Source organism: Asterias amurensis, chromosome 20, assembly GCF_032118995.1.
Source record: "Asterias amurensis chromosome 20, ASM3211899v1".
NCBI classification, from domain to species: Eukaryota; Metazoa; Echinodermata; class Asteroidea; order Forcipulatida; family Asteriidae; genus Asterias; species Asterias amurensis.
Genome location: NC_092667.1, coordinates 14867980 through 14886984, shown reverse-complemented (window position 1 = coordinate 14886984; position 19005 = coordinate 14867980). Strand labels below are relative to the sequence as shown.

At 37.6% G+C, this 19005-nt stretch overlaps 1 protein-coding gene across 6 annotated transcripts in view; it reads right to left on the bottom strand.

Moving 5' to 3' along the window:
• Positions 1 to 1923: 1923 nt before the first annotated feature.
• LOC139952562 (uncharacterized) overlaps positions 1924 to 19005 on the bottom strand; it is a 30447-nt gene continuing 13365 nt past the window's right edge. For all 6 annotated transcript variants that reach the window (XM_071951737.1, XM_071951739.1, XM_071951735.1 and 3 more), the window contains 12 exons: positions 18609 to 18785; positions 17547 to 17609; positions 14864 to 14929; positions 9741 to 9983; positions 9199 to 9286; positions 8169 to 8347; positions 7583 to 7739; positions 6752 to 6807; positions 6375 to 6439; positions 5933 to 6070; positions 5581 to 5657; positions 1924 to 5018 (listed from right to left, as the gene is read on the bottom strand). In XM_071951737.1, coding sequence (XP_071807838.1) covers positions 5003 to 5018; positions 5581 to 5657; positions 5933 to 6070; positions 6375 to 6439; positions 6752 to 6807; positions 7583 to 7739; positions 8169 to 8347; positions 9199 to 9286; positions 9741 to 9983; positions 14864 to 14929; positions 17547 to 17609; positions 18609 to 18785 — 1325 coding nt within the window. In that variant the 3' untranslated portion in view covers positions 1924 to 5002. The remainder of the gene's footprint in view (positions 5019 to 5580; positions 5658 to 5932; positions 6071 to 6374; positions 6440 to 6751; positions 6808 to 7582; positions 7740 to 8168; positions 8348 to 9198; positions 9287 to 9740; positions 9984 to 14863; positions 14930 to 17546; positions 17610 to 18608; positions 18786 to 19005) is intronic.

Genomic DNA, 19005 nt, shown 5'->3' with positions numbered 1-19005 from the left:
GACTCGCGCCAGAAGTTAAAATAATGAACATAATTTATATTTTTAGGACAATCCGACCGGAACTGTCGATGAAGCACTTTCATGTTATTTTTATTGTTGTGATTATTATTTATTTCAAATAAAACCTTCATAAAATGGAGAGAAAAAATAAACTACAAAAATAAACTCAGCGGAAACGGCCCGTGGCGGCGCGGCACCAGCACATCCACAGAAAGATTCAAACAAAAACAAATTCCTAAAAATTTGAGAACTTGAAATTTAACCATAAATGAAACATTTTGGCTGTCCGCGGAGGTAGTCGGTGACGGAGTCCACTGGACTCCGTAAACCTCGGAGTTAGCTAAAAACGCCAACATCCGCCGTGTTTTTGCCAGCTTTTATTACGGGGTTTGGGCGGTAAAGCACTGCGAAGTTTCATAATCTTGAGTATGTAGATAATAGGCTCCAACTGAAGTAACAGTCAATGCGGGCCGGAACACATCATTATGAAATCAGTTTCAGTGAAGAGTTTTTTCTAGAAATTGTTTTTCTAAAAAGTAAAAATTAATCCTATTCCCAGAAGACTCGGTAACAGCTCATTTAAAGGACAAAGTGTCAACTAATACTTCATAAGATCTTTTTTTGACAACTGTAATTTTCTTCTCCATGCTCGCACACAAACAGCCGATTATGACCAATAATAATTATACACGATCGATCACGATACTGTAGCTTTTGCATTACAATCAAAATATAAACTAGGGACAAAGACACAGTAATAACTTCATTCCGAAAACAATATTAATTCAGGCACATGCTTTTAGCAATTCCGACAAACCATTGCACAAGCAACCTGATATGACGCACTAGCACTGCACCGACGGGTTGGATTTTAAAGGGACCGAACGAAAATAATTAAGAGGGGGGTGGGGTGGGGGGGGGAATGATTAGAACTGGTTGACCACTACGATTTGAGGTCTCGTCTACGTGTGTGTTGGAATAATGTGGAAACAAAGTAATGAAACTTTCCCGTTCGTTGCAACTTTGTTGTTGCAGGTAGGTCCTTTGGAAATGATGATAAATCGATCCTCGACTTTGCTGGCTAGAGGCGCTCCGGGAGAAATGACGCCGGGTGTCCCAGGGAATTCTGAGATTCGGTCCCCAATAATGGTAATTTAACATGGACTGAAGGAGGATTATTATATCGGAAGAATTGTGTACACAGTTTGCCATTGGGGATCGAATATCCGGGGGCGGGGGGGGGGGGGCTTAAATCTCCTGCCACACCGGTGTCCCTCTTATTGGATGAGGAGGGTTCAAAAGAGGGCGCTATCATCAGAACTTTGGTACACACGCACGGGGACAGATACTTTCATTTAAAATATATATACATAATATATGTATTTGTTTAATGCTGGACTTACGGACCCTTTTGTGGTTTTTTGCTGGACCTAACCCTAACAGTTTTACCCACAATTGTTGCCCTAGATGTGCCAAAAAGCATTGATTCTTTGGTTACGGTGTAAGCAGAGCCAAGAAATTGGGCAAAGTAAGACCCACTGCATCATTTTAAGACGTTGATGTTTTACGATGTTGGCAAATGTTTCCGATTTACATACATCACATCCTCTGAGCAACTGAAAAATGGCAAATTCACAAACTTTCATTAAAAGTATTTCTTCATTGTTACCCCTTGCTTGTTTCTGTGTGCTTTCTGACTATCTCTATTAATGTATTTTCACTTTCACTGCTTATGTTACACTTCGTTGCCTGTTCATGTTTGTTGTGTTGTCATTTAACCTTTGAGAAAGACTCTCCTAGGGTCGAAACATCAGGCCATTAACTAATTTTGTTCTACTCAGTATTTCTACTCATTGAGTGCTCTTATGCCAACCAATGATTTAACCTAATCACAAACACATACACTCAGATGAAAGAAAATACACAATAGATACTTTTGTCTGGTTTCATCCATTAGCATCATTGTAATTGTCCCAAATGCGTCCAAAAACAGAAGGAATACGTCGTAATAGAACAGCCAATGATAAAAACGTTACATACACAAACTACTCTTGGAAGACGCTTCTAAAAAATTAAAACAAAACTACCCATTAAGTTATTATTACAATTAGCTCTTAAAATAACACGTAGCATAGACTACGCTTAATTAATTAAGTAGAAAATAAACCTGTCACAAGTATAGCTGTCATGTGACCAATCAGATGGCTGCTATCAGACAGATGAACACACATGTAATAAGAAAAGAAAAATGTGGCACATTCTTTGTAAATTGCTTTCTTTTTGAGGTTAGTTGACACTTTTCATAAAATACACAGATCTCTTGATAGCTCTTGATATGAACAGCTTCATGAAACTGGGCCCTATTAGGAAATACAGCCCAATTTCATAAAGCTGAAACTTCTGCTTAGCAAATTTCTTGGCTGAGCAAGATATGACCAGGCCCTGGTCAGGGTATGACCAGTCAGCGCAATGGTAACTGTTTCGACTGGTAACATATTTTTGCTAAGCAAAGTTGTTTGTGTTAAGCACAAAGTTGTGCTTGCAGGCTGTATGAATCTATTAACAAGGGGAAGGACTTCGGATAATGGGGACTGAAATGTAATGGGAATAAAAATTGTTTTTAATACTTCAGTTAAAATGTTGAACAAAAAGAAATTCATCGTAAACAGCAATGCTAGTTATTACCAAAAATACACAAAAGAAAATCGTTTTATGAAGTCAAAACAATGTAAATTCAATTGAAATGATCTGTAAACAAGGATCGTTTATACAAAGCCAATACAAAGTAGTTTTAAAACATTTTTATTTAGGGCGGAGTAACCAATACTGCACTTTATCTAGAATATTTTCAATAAAATTCTTGTTCCCCTTTAAAATCCTGATAGTTGTTTCATTTTTTTATTCACAGCAACATTCCGAGACGAGAAAAAATAATAATAATAATAATAATAATAATAATAATAATATAAGTTAGAGAAAAAATATGAATTAAAAGGACAGATTAATTTATTGCATTCTAATGCCTAAACTGAAATCTCTACAGTTCAATTATACATGTACCATATACAAAGCCAAATCCATAGTAATCAGCCATTATAAAAATTACGACAAAAACAAACAAATCGGCATACGTGATCGACTCTACGAGAAAACTCAGCTTGCGTTTTATAATTAAATTGCAGGCATTTCATAAAAACAACAAAAACAGAAACGGTTTCCCAATAATATGTTACACTGAAACCGTTCCCTACAATTAGTTAAATTCTCAATACATGCTTCACCAATAACAAAGATTACATACAGCTTCTTAATATGCTAAAAATGCAATACTTAAATAGAGCGGTGAAAAGACCCATCGCTCGGTTGGGAGAATTTAGATTTCCAATATAATGAGACAGTTTTATATGAAAGACGGTACTTTGTACATGAAACGTCATTGTCAATGTCTCTGAGAAGTTAAGAAAACCACGTTATTTAGGATTTTAAATGCATCTTTCATGAGCTCAAATGCATCATTCATAAGCTCAAATGCATAATTCATGAGATAAAATGCACTATCAGGATTTCAAATGCATCATTCATGAGCTCAAATGCATCATTCACGATTTCAAATACGTCATTCATGAGCTCAAAAGATGCATTTTTCAGGATTTCAAATACGTCATTCATGAGCTCAAAAGAAGCATTCCTGATTTCAAATACATCATTCATGAGCTCAAAAGAAGCATTCCTGATTTTAAATGCATTATTCATGAGCTCAAAAGAAGCATTCCTGATTTTAAATGCATTATTCATGAGCTCAAAAGAAGCATTCCTGATTTTAAATGCATTATTCATGAGCTCAAAGCCATTGTTCGTGGGTTCAAGCACAATATCTATGAGCTAAAATGCATTATTCATTAGTTAGAATGCATTACGCATACATCGCAATGCCACCAATGTTTATACAATGAGCGTCTTACATTGGCTGATGTCACGATGGTTTTGTGAGATGTCAACACCATTGCAAGCCTGCATTGATGTTCAGTTTTTCTTACATTTATGATCAAATTTTGTACAGATTTTCACCGATTAATAATGATCAGTGTTCCCATGAAATTTCATTGCACAAATTTCCAGAACACTGTGCTCGAACAAACCTTTAAACTTTCTAAAGACACCAGGAGGAAAACTACCTTCCTTTGTAGATCCCTCTGTGACCTTTGAAAATCTCAGAATTATTGATTCCAGATGAACAGCTTATTTTTATTTATTAATTCTGGTTGTGAAGCCAAGGATCCTCAGAAAGTAAACTGAGTCACTTTACTTGCCAAGAACCCCAATGGAGAGAAGACAAGGAAAACTTTCTTGCTTCCTCTACAACCAGGGCTTGATTTCATTAAGCTGTTAAGCACAACAGCAAATTGCTGGACGCGGAAAATCTTACTTAGCAGAAACAGGTTACCAGCCAAGATACGATGTAATGTATATTGTTTGTCACAGGTTCTCTGCAAATTGGCAGAAAAATTTGCTTAGCATGTATTGGTGCTTAACAACTTTATGAAATTTTGCCCATGCTTAAAGGTATAAAGCAACTTTGCTTACCAGAAACTGATGACCAGTCCAAAACACCATGTCTGCACTTTTTGTGACCAGTTTCCAGCTTATAGTTATACTTGAGCCAGGTAAAAGGGTATTTATTATAATTACACCAATGTCCAATTTGTTAGTTCAACTACCGATGTATTGCAGAAACCTACTCACAGTAGAGCTGCATCTGCCCAGCTTTCTTGGATTGTGTTTTTGACCAGTCACAGACAGAGGACAAAGCTGAGAGAATGTGCCGCAATAAGACATGTTTAAAAGAGTTGAAAGGATCCATGATACGCGTAGCGTAAACGGCGGTCAAGGATGACCATCCAGTTAGATCAATCAATCAATCAATCAATATCCACACCTACTTGTAATTACAATATCGTACAGTTTGTACACTGGGATGAGACGTCAAAGTCTTGTAAATACATCAAGGTCTGTGAAACCTGGACAGAGAAACAAGGAAGAAATAAAGGCGTCAATTAATCATGTCTTCATTTCATTTATTGATTCTGGGTCGAGTCTCGGTGAGGCCAAGGATTCTCAGAAACATGAACTTAGGCCGTGTCCTAAACAGCGGCTTCCGCTACAGCTACGGCTAGATCAGGCACTTCTGTCAGTGTTGAGAAAAGGCAGACTCATGCTATCTAGCTGTAGCTGTAGCCGAAGTCGTCGTTTCGAACATGGCCTAAATCACTGTACTAACCAAGAACCCCATGAATATAAAGCAAAGGAGGAAATTTCAAATTAAAGATGGGAAGAAAGGCTTGTGCTTACGGTAAGCAGCGCTATAAAATGGAAATCTCGCAATAAGCACAAAATCGGCTGTTAAGCAGCTCTATGAAATTGAGCCCTGATCTCATGGCACTCTTTGGTCTAGTGGTGAAGACAGCTACTCTAGAATGGTGCGAATCACAATGGGGGGGGGAGCAGGTAGTATACTGTGCTCATCACACATCTGTGTAGGGTGGAAGGAACATAAGCTAGACATGTGAACTTTGACCTTACCTTGTGTACTTCCTACTTTCTTCATGTACGTTCATCTCCTCGCTCTTGAAGTCATTTAGCTCCTTTCTGATTGATGCCTGAGGGAAAGTAAATAATCATTAGATAACCAAATATTTATGCCTGAGAATATTTAATCACACCAAACCAAACGCATTCTAATATAAAGACTGATGCAGGTTTCAAAACAGGATACCAGTCATAAAGTGTACTGGTTGCATGGTAGTTCGGATGGTAACCTTATTCTGGTAAGCATAATCTTGTTTTGTTTAGCTACTTGTTGTGCTTTAACCAGCTCTATGAAATTAGACCCTGGTGAATACACAGCAAATACACTTCATAGTAACTCCATTACCTTGTCTTGAGGCGTCAGTTTTGTCCAGGGTTTTTCGGCTTTTCTGTCATAATCGAAGGCTTCCATGACCTCCACATACTCATTGAATTTGATGATGTTCCTTTGCCTCAACTCCTCGACTGTTGGACGGAAACTCAGCTACAATGAGAAGAAAAAAATACAAGAAATGGCTTAATTAAACTGTTGATCTTTAACTGAGAAAATTTAATTATTTGATGCAAACTGCTACCAACCAAAAGGACCTATGGCATAAATGTAAAAATCAGTTTAATGGCCTGATGTTTTGACTCTTGCAGAGTCTTTCTTGAAAGCTAAATAACCTTTAACTGAGAAATCAGTAGTCTCTTAACTACACAGTCATCATAAGAAAAGCATCCATAATTTTTTTTATTCAAAATGCAACTGCAGGAATAATCGCAATAATTTCAAACTATTCTCAAACCTTTCTGACTAAGATCCTCTTCTTCTCTTCCAATTTCTCCTTTTCTCGTCTCTCTGGCACTTGTTCTGGAAAAGAAAATATAAATAACAAAATTAAACCCCAGAATTTAGTACTCGTACAGTTTGAACTTCAAATTGTAAACAAGGGTCTATATACTTCTCAAAACATTTGAGAAGTATTACAGACCCTAATTTTGATGATCAAATAAACCTAGTTTTGAGTTTTGGTGGGAAAAGTCTGGAGCATCACACATTCGGGTCTCTTGGTGACCCTTCAAAAATTCCAATAGAAGTCCCCTTTGCAAAATGAAGATGACCTTGCCATCTTAAAAATAAAATTCTAGATAGATTTACATATTATCTTATTGTCAAACTCACCTCTATAAATATTCCTCTGAGCTAGCTCGTCTTGGGTCGGTCTCTGGCTCAATCGCCTGAATGATGAAAAGAAATCAAGATTTGTTTACAAAAAAATGTTCAAGAAATCAAGTATCCTTCTCAAATATCCTTCTTATGTTCCATTAAGGGCAATATCTTATTTAAAGGCTTGCCCAACAGCAAATTAGCCAGATAGAACCCCTTCCCCAGTATTGATAACACCCCGTGGAATACAGTGGGATATGGGCCCAATTTCATAGCGCTGCTTAACGGTAAGCAAATTTGCGTGCTTACTGTAGCAGAAAAATTTGCTTAAGCCTTAGCGTATTTCACAGGTTAGCAGAAAAATTGGGCGGCCAAATTGCGTGTTTACCGTGGATTTGCATTGTGACGTCATTTATTTTAGTGCGGTTAGCACCGGAAGGTTAGCATGCCTTTTCGTGTGCTTACGGTTAGCAGCGCTATGAAATAGAAATCGCACAGTAAGCAAAAAATCGGCCGCTAAGCAGCGCTATGAAATTGGGCCCTGAAGGCAAAACTGACAACAAATAAAATCATTGTGAAGAAAAATAAAAGGCAATCAGGAATTTACCTTCTTGCCATGATGAGTTTGCAGTTACTGACCACTGCTAACCTGTGCTTAAACATAACAACCACATCAACCTAAACCGACAACCACAAAAACCAACTACCTTCCATTCCAGGCATCTGTTTTTCAGAAAACCAACAGGAAATGTTGTCATCCTATGTCATACATATCACCGACCTAAAAATATCCTGTTTATCGCTTATATCTTTTGAGCTATAGAGCTACAGTTGATTTGTTCTTACCTGACTAGTTGGGCGCCAACAGCGTCCCTTAATTGTTTTTTCTCATCGTCAGTTTGCTGGGGGAGGATATTCCTCTCCACAAGAACTGTTCTTGGTGGTCGGTTACGAAGATGGAATGCTAGACTGTCGTTACGCATCACTTTGGCCACAAGACCAGCTATAAAAACATTGCAGAGACAACTTGTTAGGGCAGAGCTATACTTGTTCATTTAGTGTAGATAGATAGATAGATTAACATTCATGGCCAATGGCCAAATTACAATACATACAACAAATAGTTTACATACAAAAATAGTTACATATAAAAATATACAGCAAGATTATATAAAGAATATATCGACATTGGAGTCTACATTAAAATTTACAAAGAGACGTGAACAAACCACCATCAAAACACACACAAATGAAAGTACTACCTATTAAGTAAATTAACAAAATAAGGAATGGGACTATTTAAAAAAAATACTTTCATAGACTTTTCAGGTTATTTAATACCAGTTCTTCTGATTTTCTGCGGAAGTCAGGCTAAATAACAAAAAACAAAAAACAACGGACAGAAACATAAATAAGAAGTGAAGCGACTTACAATTAACGTCTTCATCACTGTAACTATCATTCTCATTCTCTTTATTATTCTCGTAGTCACTAAGACTATCCTCATCATCATCTGATTGGTCATCATGGTTGACGTCACCGTTGCATTGACCATTAACATCAGATCTCTCATTACCATCACCGTCAGCATCGGGTATGTTTTGAACATTACTGTTAAGAGAGAATAAAGACAACACATGTCAATCATAGGTAAGGATCTTAGTGTTGGCAACACCCTTAGCCGCAGCCATAGATTCATACGCAGTGGAAATTGCCAAGGGCTTAATTTTATCACACCTATGGTTAATGTCAAAGACCGGTAGTCTCACTTGTTGTATCCCAACATATGCATTAAATAACAAATCAAAGTTGGGCTCAAATGGTCATCGAAGTTGCAAGAAATCACGAGGAAAAAAACAAAAAACATTGTTACAAAAATGTGTGTGCTTTTAGATGCCTGAGAAAGTCTTCTAGCGATTCAAATACTTTGGTGATAAATTATCTCTCTCTCAAAAACTACGTTACTTTAGAGGGGAACCGTTTCTCAAAATGTTTTATACCACCAACAGGTCTCCATTGCTCGTTACAAAGTAGATTGCTAATATATATTTTGAGAATCTACCAATATTGTCAAGTGCCTTTAAAAGCAGGAAAAAAGTTTAAATGTAAAATGAACCATTTGAAGAATGTATTTATAGAAGTCAAACTGTTTAGCACCATGGTCTGCTTACGCAGCTCTAGTGAACTTTGGGCAGCTCTTTGCATTAATTGATTTGATGTCATGGAGATGACATTCACTGAGAAGTCAAACTGTTTAGCACCATGGTCTGCTTACGCAGCTCTAGTGAACTTTGGGCAGCTCTTTTTGCATTTATTGATTTGATGTCATGGAGATGACATTCACTGAGAAGTCAAAACTGTTTAGCACCATGGTCTGCTTACGCAGCTCTAGTGAACTTTGGGCAGCTCTTTTTGCATTTCCATGACATTCACTGCCTAGAAATGTTGCCAGGGTTACTTACCTTCCAAAGCTGATGTTCCTAGATCCGCCTTTACCTGTCTGCTCGGCGTGGTTGACTGCAAATCCAGCATGATTAACAGATGGCGAGCCTGTCAATAAATACCATGTGGGCAACATATGAAGTGTCATTTTCAAAGAACTATTATTGTTTGTGTTTGTATACTTTGATTTTACCAAAAAGGTCTAGAAAAAAGTTTGTTTTTCTTCTTCATAATTATTCATGATCTAGGTGATGATCAAGGTGATCTAGGGCCCAATTTCATAGAGCAGCTTATGGGCAAGAAGCTAAGCGCAACAATGCTGTGCTTACCAGAATAAGTTTACCAGCCAAACTGCCATGTCGCACATATACCACCTCTGACTGGTGTCCTGCAAATTGTTGCTACGCACAAAGTTACTTAGCAAAATTGTTGGCTTAAAGGTAGCTCTGTAAAATTGAGACCTGGTCATTTCAGATTTCAACATCCACTAAATCCAAAATGATTTTTTTGTGGAAAGCATTTTTAAAACGACGTTGCAATCTAGTGTGAAATTGAAACTTACCCCCCATTTGTACGTTCCCACGAGCATTCTGCTTCGGAGGAAGTGCGGGTGATCTCTTTGGAGGGAGGGCGGGGCTGACCCTACCCGCCTTCTCCGGTAATGGGGGTGCTATACCTCCAGGGGAGGGCGGGGCCAAGGAGGGCGTGGCTGCCCCAGTGTCTGGAGGAGAGCCAGGGTCGGTGTGGTTGATCTCGACCTTGGTTACATCAGTCAACCCACTTGCAGCTTGGCTTTCTGTTGACTCTGCAAATAAAATAAGAAAACACTACATTTAAGATTTGGTGCACAAACTTGTTTCAAATTCAAACCTGTGGTGATAAATCTTTAAGGTGGAAGTGTCATCATCTCAATATAATACCTCAATAAATTAAGATCCTAGACTTACATGTTGATTAATTTTGGTTTACTTTCATCATAAATACTCTATAAAAGACACTGAACACTATTGGTAATTACTCAAAATAATTGTTAGCATAAAAACTTACTTGATAACAAGTAATGGGGAGAGGTTGATAGTATAAACCTTGTGAGAAACGGCGCCCTCTGAAGTAACATAGTTTTTGAGAAAGAGGCCATTTCTCACTCCAACAATAGAAGTCTTCAACTGAAGCCATTTATTATGCATCTGAAAGCACACAAAGTTGTGCAACAAGGGATTTTTTCTTTCATTATTCTCTTGCAGCTTCGATGTGCAATTGAGTCCAAATCTTCACAGGTTTGATACTTTAGGCTTATGTTTGGATATACCAAGTGAGAATACTGGTCTTTGACAAGATACAGAATGTATCCAGTGCTTTTAACAACCATTGAACTGCTGTAGGTATATTGAGATGATGATACTTCCACCTGTTGGTAAACCTCTGTGGTTTAGATTGGACAGAGTTAGGCATAGTGTACCCATCGGCACTAGCGATGGAGATCAAACAACAGATTTCTTTTTTCGTGGAAAAAATAACAGATGATTTCATTCAGCAGCTTGATTTATAAAAGTATAAAAGTTCTCATTATACGAAATATATTTCTTTGTATGATTATTCCCACGTGTTCTTCTTTTTCTATCATTCATGCGTTTCCAGAGAAAGAATAGGCAGTGTATTATGTTAGTCATGACTCATCAAGCCTCATAACTTTGTTATCTTAAGTGTTCAGCTCAGATACATTAAACCTATTTGTCCACATTCAACAAGATTTACAGACGATATATTCCCATGTCGTTGGTGATCCATTAACTCTGAAACTGCTCAATATTCAGGTCAAAGCTTTTAAGACATCCGTCAAGACACAACATCAAACTGGATTGTTTCTTACCCATTACACCTATTTAAGTTCTGATAAGAATCCCAAAAGAGCAGGATGAAAATGAGACAATTCCGTAGCAACTTGGGACGGTATCTTCCTGCCTTGGATCCTCAGAGGATAAGAGAAGTGACTTCCTTTCTGTTTCCAAGCACTGAGTGGCACGAGATTATAAGGAAATCCAGCCGAGATCGGAAACAACTCCAACTTCCTATCCCTAGATGATTAAAAATAAAAGTCCCCTTTCCTTTCTAAAGCCACTTTCAAGACAGCTTCTCTCGCAGTACAAGACTCCCCCAAGATAATGTATGGTCCAATTTCTTTCTTTTTCAAGCCGACTTTCTCTCGCTAAAGTATCTCAGTAGCCTCCTGGGATGACAGTGTGAAGAATTCGGGGTTTACAAAACCGATACTTTGCAGAAAACGTCTTCAGGCACATAACCAAACTCTTGATAGAAAATATGTTAGAAAGAATTCCTCCTCCTCATTTCAAGACGACTTCTCTCACACAAGTGTCTCAAGGTAATAATAATGCTGAGATCTTCGCATACTCCAGCGCTCCTTCCAAGACAATTTCGTTCAAAGAAGATCTTAACTCTAGAGATCTTTCTGCACAGACGATTCGTTCGTCTCCAGCACCGCATCAGAGTGAAGGAGCAATTTATTGAGCATCTTGCTGATGTATTTTTTGAGAGAAACCTCAGCATCTTAGTTTTCTTTCCACTGGCGAACACCGTTAAATAAATAACAAGTTTCCTTTGTGTCTGTGTAAAGCCACTGACTTCGTTTTTCATGTCGCCATCTCAAATTCCCCCATCCGATATTTTCCCCTTTGAAATGGCCCAAAGACGTCATGGTTCATCTTAATACTAGAGTGTCGATCTCTTCTCGCTGATGAAGAAACAGCCCAAGGGATTGGTCTCATCTCAAGCTGGAAAGCCTTCAGCGGAGATTGGATGGAAGGGGAGATGGAAGGAAACAAGGATGAAAAGGATACCTTAACTTTCAAGCTTTTCAAAACCCGACAAGAAATTTTGAAACATTTACACAATCAATTTTAGGATGATTTGACCAAAACTTTTTAACAAAATTTGAGAAAAAACATAACAGAATTTATATGATCAAAGTCTCCCAAAATTACTCACAAAACTTGTGGATAAACTAGGTTAATGAGATCTGAAAAGCACTCGGGTGTTGATCAATAAAAGAGAGCACATTCAAAATGGTTTTATTCTTAATTGGTCATCTACCAACCAAACAGAAATGGCTAAAATTCATTCCATCTGAACGAATTGACCACAGCTCAGACAACAGAATTTTACAAGTGAAAGCAAATAATTGAAAACTCATTTCATCAAAGTATCACCAGTGGCCAATTTCACAAAGAGCTAAGATTGATCTTAACTGCAAATCATTCATAGTTGATACACGAGGTGTGATGTCACAATACAAATCACTATAGTAATACTGACATCTGTGTTACGATGAATTGGATTGCTTTGTGAAATCAGACCCTACTAACCGAGAAACATTTTTTTGATTGTTAGTGGCTAGGATTGACAGCTTGTAATCCTACCTAGATTGAAGCTTAACATCGATGAATCTGATAATCTTGCATCCTATTTACCCAGGGATGGTACGACTTCTTGAGTCCATTGTCATGATTGAAGGGCATTTAAGAATCTGCTTAGGGCAGGGTTTGATCCAGACTCTCGCTGAGAGATGACTTTGCTTTTAAAGAAGTAGGGTGCACAACGTTGGCAAGAGCGAGAAAATAAATCGGGGTTCTTGCCATGTACATGTACAAGGTAGAGTACCAGGCTCATACACGTAAATTATATTCTAATATGCACAAATCGCATTCCGATATGCGCAAATTACTTGCCGATACACGCAAATTGCCCACCGATATGCGCAAATTGCGGCCGGTTGGCACATAATCCTTCTTTTTATTTTACTTTGCAGATAAAAATTACAAGAACCATGAAAAAATAAAATTAAACCTTAGAATGCTCCAGATTGAGAAATAACCTCTTTCTGAAAAAACTACAATACTTCAGAGGGCGTCACTCACAATGTTTTTTTTAAACCTCCAACAGCTCTCAATTGCTCAATACTAAGCAAATTTTTATGCTAACAGTTATTTTGAGTATTGATTTATAGTGTACAGTGCCTTTAGTATAAGCATCCACTGTAAGGAAGAAATATTGAGTCTAGGAATTGCAACAACATCTACATGTAAGGTTCAAGGGTTGCATACACAACAGATAGCGTATTGAAAGTGAAAGGATACAACACAAAAACAAGTTGAAATATTATTTCAATAACTTTTTTTTTTTTGTACTTCAAAGGTTATCCTCATCAATCTAAAATGAAAACGACTTCACAAACAATTCTATTTTTTAATTTTGTGACAAGCCACTGAGTGCTTTATTTTTTTTTATTTTATGATGGAACAAAAATGGGCAGGTTGTATCAGAAAGTCCAGTGTCATACTTTCCTTTTAATTTGTCCAACCTTTCCATCTATTTATCAAACGAATGAAATTTGACCACTCAAGACAAATATTCCTCCATCCAAGTCACATGTAATGATATGGATGAGCAACGATCTCCTTGGTTATACATCTAATGATCCTCATGGTTATAAATCTTTAAAACATGTCCCTAAGGAGGAAAGTCATCCTTGTAATACAAGAAGATTAACATTAAGAAAGACTCTGATGTGAACAAGATTATGTAGCAGTCATAATTTAATGATGGAGAAGGGAGGGGAGGGGGTTGTAACAAAGGGAGTAAGTGTCAGTGAAAGCATTTCTCTGTTGAGGAGAACAACACTTGCCATAAGAAAATGCTGAGATGGTGAGAATCAGTAGCTGTCATGTTCAGATGTCACAGATCAGGGGGAGTGAGTACTACAGATAGAAAAGCTCTGTTACGGGCAACCAAGAATAGGCTGTGATTGGCAGATTATCAACTGTGACATTTCAAATTATTGGAGGATAACTGCAGGGGAAAACACCGCCAGGGATCTGTTTGCAACCTTGCTTAGCGACAAGAAATAAGGAGGTGAGGTAGCAGTCATCTTCTAGCATCTTGGGGATAACATGGGGAGCGAGTATGAGAGATAGAAAGGCTGAGAAACACTCCCACTACAAGATTGACAGATTACCCCAGCATTAGGGGATAACAGGGGGAGCAAGTTTCATAAATAGAAAGGCTGCGTTAATGGCAACCTCACTCGCCAAACAAAGTGAAAGATTTAAAGTGAGATGGGACTGAACGATAGAGTTTGAGCACTCCCTGTTGACGTACATCAACCGGCAATGTGATACCTGTGACAATGATCATCCAATCTACTTTCTGTTAAAGGCACTGGACACTATTGGTAATTCCTCAAAAAAATTGTTAGCATAAAAACTTACATAACAAGCAATGGAGAGCTATTGATAGTATACATGTAAAACATTGTGAGAAATGGCTCCCTCTAAAGTAACCTACTTTTTGAGAAAGAGGTCATTTCTTACTCAAATAATAAAATACTTCGGCTGAAGCCTTTTATTGAGTAATGCAACAAGGGTGTTTTTTCTTTCATTATTCTCTTGCAACTTTGATAACCAATTTAGCCCAAATTTTCACAGGTTTGTTATTTATGCATATAATGTTGGGATACACCATGTGAGAACACTGGTCTTTGACAATTACCAAACAGGTCCAGTGCCTTTAAGGGTACTATGGGTTGATGTATGTTGTTATCTTGCATGTTATATTTTATGTGTTGATGTTGAGGGTGTTTTGTTCACCCGTTGGCATTGTTGTGAGATTTACCTGATGGAAGATGGTCGTCTCCCTTGTCTGTAGAAACTGAAGCCTCAGGAATTCTGCTGTTTGGTTCTGAAAAGAAGAAGAAAACAACAGATTCTCATAAATGGAAATAGACTACTTAAAATGTTGACATGCAATGATAGATGTCTGTACCTAAAATGACTTTGTAAAATGTACAAAGGCAATTTGAACAATTGTGCATAAAGCCTGGTTCATACTTCCTGCAAATACAAAGCGAATGTTGACGTCACAGGGTTGTTTTCACAGGGAGTGTTCGGCAGGAGTCAAGCACATTGTTGAAAGAGGTAATTTCTCACTCAAATAATAAAATACTTCAGCTGAAGCCTTTTATTATGCACACAAAGTAATGCAACAAGGGTGTTTTTTCTTTCATTATTCTCTTGCAACTTCGTTGACCAATTGAGCCCAAATGTTCATAGATTTGTTATTATTATACATGTATGTTGGGTTACACCAAGTGAAAATATGGTCTTTGACAATTACATGTATGTACCACAGGTGTTCAGTTAATTCCTTTAACACCAAGGGGACTCAATCTCTGACCATGCGGTTCAATAATATAATCAATACCAGATGTAGTTTTATTTAAGGACCTCAAAGGAGATAATCAAATCATTAAACCAAAGAAATTGTTCTCTCTGCCATGAAGTATAAATATAATAAAAATAAAAGAGAAGTAATTGTGTATTAAGTTAGTCTTTAATAAAGAATAATTCATAATTAAATAACTGCCTTTTTTTATTATCTCAACCGGAATATTTGGCCAACTCATGGAAGAGAGAAAATACTAGGATTTGAAATAACTTCCACTTGGCCTAGACCTCAGGACATGTAGGTTACCAATAGTAATAGAGATGTGTATTCATGTATCAAACTTGGCAATAATAATGTTATTGAAGACACAGTTATGATGTGCGTTGGTTCAACAATTAAATCCACTGTGTTTATTTCTAACAGGTCTAGTAGATTTGCCTCCATGCCCCCTGGTCATTGCCTTGGTGCCCTTGAAATGCTCCAGTAGAAATTTACAATTTCCTCATGGGATAGGGTGTCCTTTACCAGAATCTCGAGTGAGTACTCGTCCTAACTTACATGTAGGATGGGTTCAATGCGGCCTAACATCTATGGTTACAGAACTTAATTTGTCCTAAGTCCTAACATTAATCCGAAGTTAGGAAGAGTTTGGTGAAATCGACGGCTAGCCTGGTCATGTACAAAATACAGTATTCAACCCGCTTGTGTGACCACTAACGGGCTTGGAATAAAAAACATGGTGATTTCATTGTCGATTTTAAAGTAATCAGGTTACACTTCCTTCTTTTTCAAAAAACCTAATTCTATATTGATCCTTTAAAAGAGGAAACAGGGTTTCCCCGAAGCTCAATCTCAAGAGAAGTTCCCTTTAATTCCTTCAAGGTAACTCATCTTCCGTCCTGTCTTACCATCCTGTCTGGTTGGATTAATGAAGGGACAGGTGTGTACCTCTTTGTCTATTAATAGCATTGTGACAAGGATTGCCCATGTAGGCAGCCCATGTAGGCAGTATTGGGCTCATATAGGCCACAGGACGCTATTCTTTAGATCATTATCACATTGCGTGAGGGGGTGTGCTTTTTCTTCTTTCTTCCTTCATCATCGCAATGGCAGAATTATTATGTTTTTTATTTACGTGGGCAGTACCTGTGTTTATCAATGCCATCCTCATGCTGAGCTAACAGTTTGATCTTGCACTCTGTTTGACGCAGAGCGTTGCCAAAATGTCTTATGACTGACATGTACAATAATATTCAAGAAGCGTTAGAGAGAAGGCCAGACAGGATTTCCACCCACAACTATCGTGATTTAGTCTGACAAAAAATAGCGAAAAAACATCTGCTCATTTGCATTTTGCAAACTTTCTCAAGTAGAATTATGTCATGCATAAATAGAAATTGACTAAGTGCCTTTGACATTGCCCCGCTAATAAAAAAAGGCAGCCAAGCATGCATTTATAATCTTGAACCAAGCAAGACCTTTTATCTTGCATTTTAGTTCTGACTTTTGTAAGGGTTTTATTTTAATTTTCAATTCAATTCAATTCATTAAGGTTTATTAAAAATATCACAAAATACATGACAGAAGTTAAAAAGACTTAAATTGGCGTGTTTACATTCATTATTGTTAACATTTAAAAAAAAAATTAAAAAATCTGATTGTTAACATTTAAAAAAAAAAAAAAAAATCTGACTTAAAAGAGAAAAGCTCCAGGCATGAATGCACAAAAAAAGATCAAAATTTGATTAAATTTGATAAAAATTTGATAAAACTAATAGTTACATGTATCTACCACCATGTTCCCCGTCTCCAACTGCAGCTATCACCATTTATTCCCATTACATAAAAAGGAACAGACTTTTTCCTTCCCTTCCAGCCTCAGTTTGGATATTGTTTAAATGGGTTGGGGTTATTAGCAGCTTGATCAAGCCATGGCAACTGCCGAAGCATGCACTTAAGACACTGCCTTTAGGTATCATAAGGCCATATCCAAATTAGCGACTGCAGCTACGGCTATGACTGTCACTAAGGACGTCCTATACTTCCAATGCATGATGATGCGGAAATCTAACTGAAGCCGTAGTCGTAGCCATAAATTCATATACAGTGTTAGAAATTAATTTGTGATTACCTGTGGAGGCTGGGACGCCATCTTGCGTTTGAAGTTGATCTGCCGTTTCCTCATTGCAGTCAACTGCAGAGTAAAAATAGAAACAAGGTTAAAAATACACACAAAAAGACAAATCCTTTGTTGTGAGAGAATCGGAATACAACTTTACCATGGGGACGGCTTTTGTTGAAGTAGAAATCTATAACCTTGAATGGACCTTAAGTACAACGTAATACGACCTGCCATTAGTAACAGACCTTTATACACAAGTCTTGTACAATACATGCAAGACTACATGGTCACATATTATTAACTCTTTCACATGCCGATCGGTCGCTAGAGACTGGTTTAAATCCCTCCAGGAAAAGGTTGTAAAATGAAAAAAAAAATGCACGGCTTCAATACACCAAGTCATTGTTTTCACATTTTGGCCTTGGTACGTAGTGGGTATATGTTGAGGTAAAGCAGGCAGGGACAAAACCAATTAGGTTTTATTGCATCATTGATGGAACTAAGGGATAAAACAACATCTTGACCATAAGTGAAACGCATTTCGTCATGGATGATACAATTTCAACTCTTATTCCATCATAAGAAACTTGACCTTCTCCAAACAGTGCTCAGTTAAGCATTCAATAATAAAGAGGCAATGACAGACAGCAACATTAGATGACAGAACACCTGTTACAGTCTGTGTTTCTGCAGCCAAGTACATGTTCATATTGTGATGTGATCAAGCAAAATGAGTTGTGGGTCGACCCAGGTGAGTACACCAACATCTGCACTGAACACTGTATTCAGCAGAAAACAGTTCAGCAGATTTGTCTACCTTTAAGCAGCTCTAAGAAATTGGGTCCAGGTCTAACAAAGGAACGCTTTTATTTTTAGAGAACAAAACAAGACGAAAAAAAGGATCCCATGTAAAGAGATAAGACTAGTCTTTTCTCAAGACGAGTTCGCCCTACTGGACCACGCAGCCTTAAGTTTTTCATAACTCCTAAAGAGTCCTAGGACTAGTCCTAAGTTATGACATCTTTGTGAAATGGACCCAAGGCCTTCCAATAAGTGAGTTTATGAATGTACCTGGAGCGGAGTCTTTACAGACATCAGTCTTCTTCTTCCTCTTCCATTTCCAAGGTTTGAAGAATCGGGGTATCGTAGACTTCTTATTCTTACGCTCTACAGGGGGCGTCATGGTCCCCTTAATCTCAGTAGCGGCATTCTCTGCCGAGTATGAGACTTGTATATCATCAGTTGAACCTGGGTACAGGAAAAATGAAAATCAGTTTAGGGTGGAGGGTAACAGTGAACTTCAGTTTCTAACGAGCTTGTTAGACTCATCTTGGTTATAACTTGAAACTAGATAAGAAAAAAACAGATGACATTCTTTATTTACCCTCCCTAACAAAACCAAGGCTTGATGCTTTGTTTTTGAAAGGGTGAGGGCACCAAGGCATTTTCTTGTTGGTAAAGTGCACCT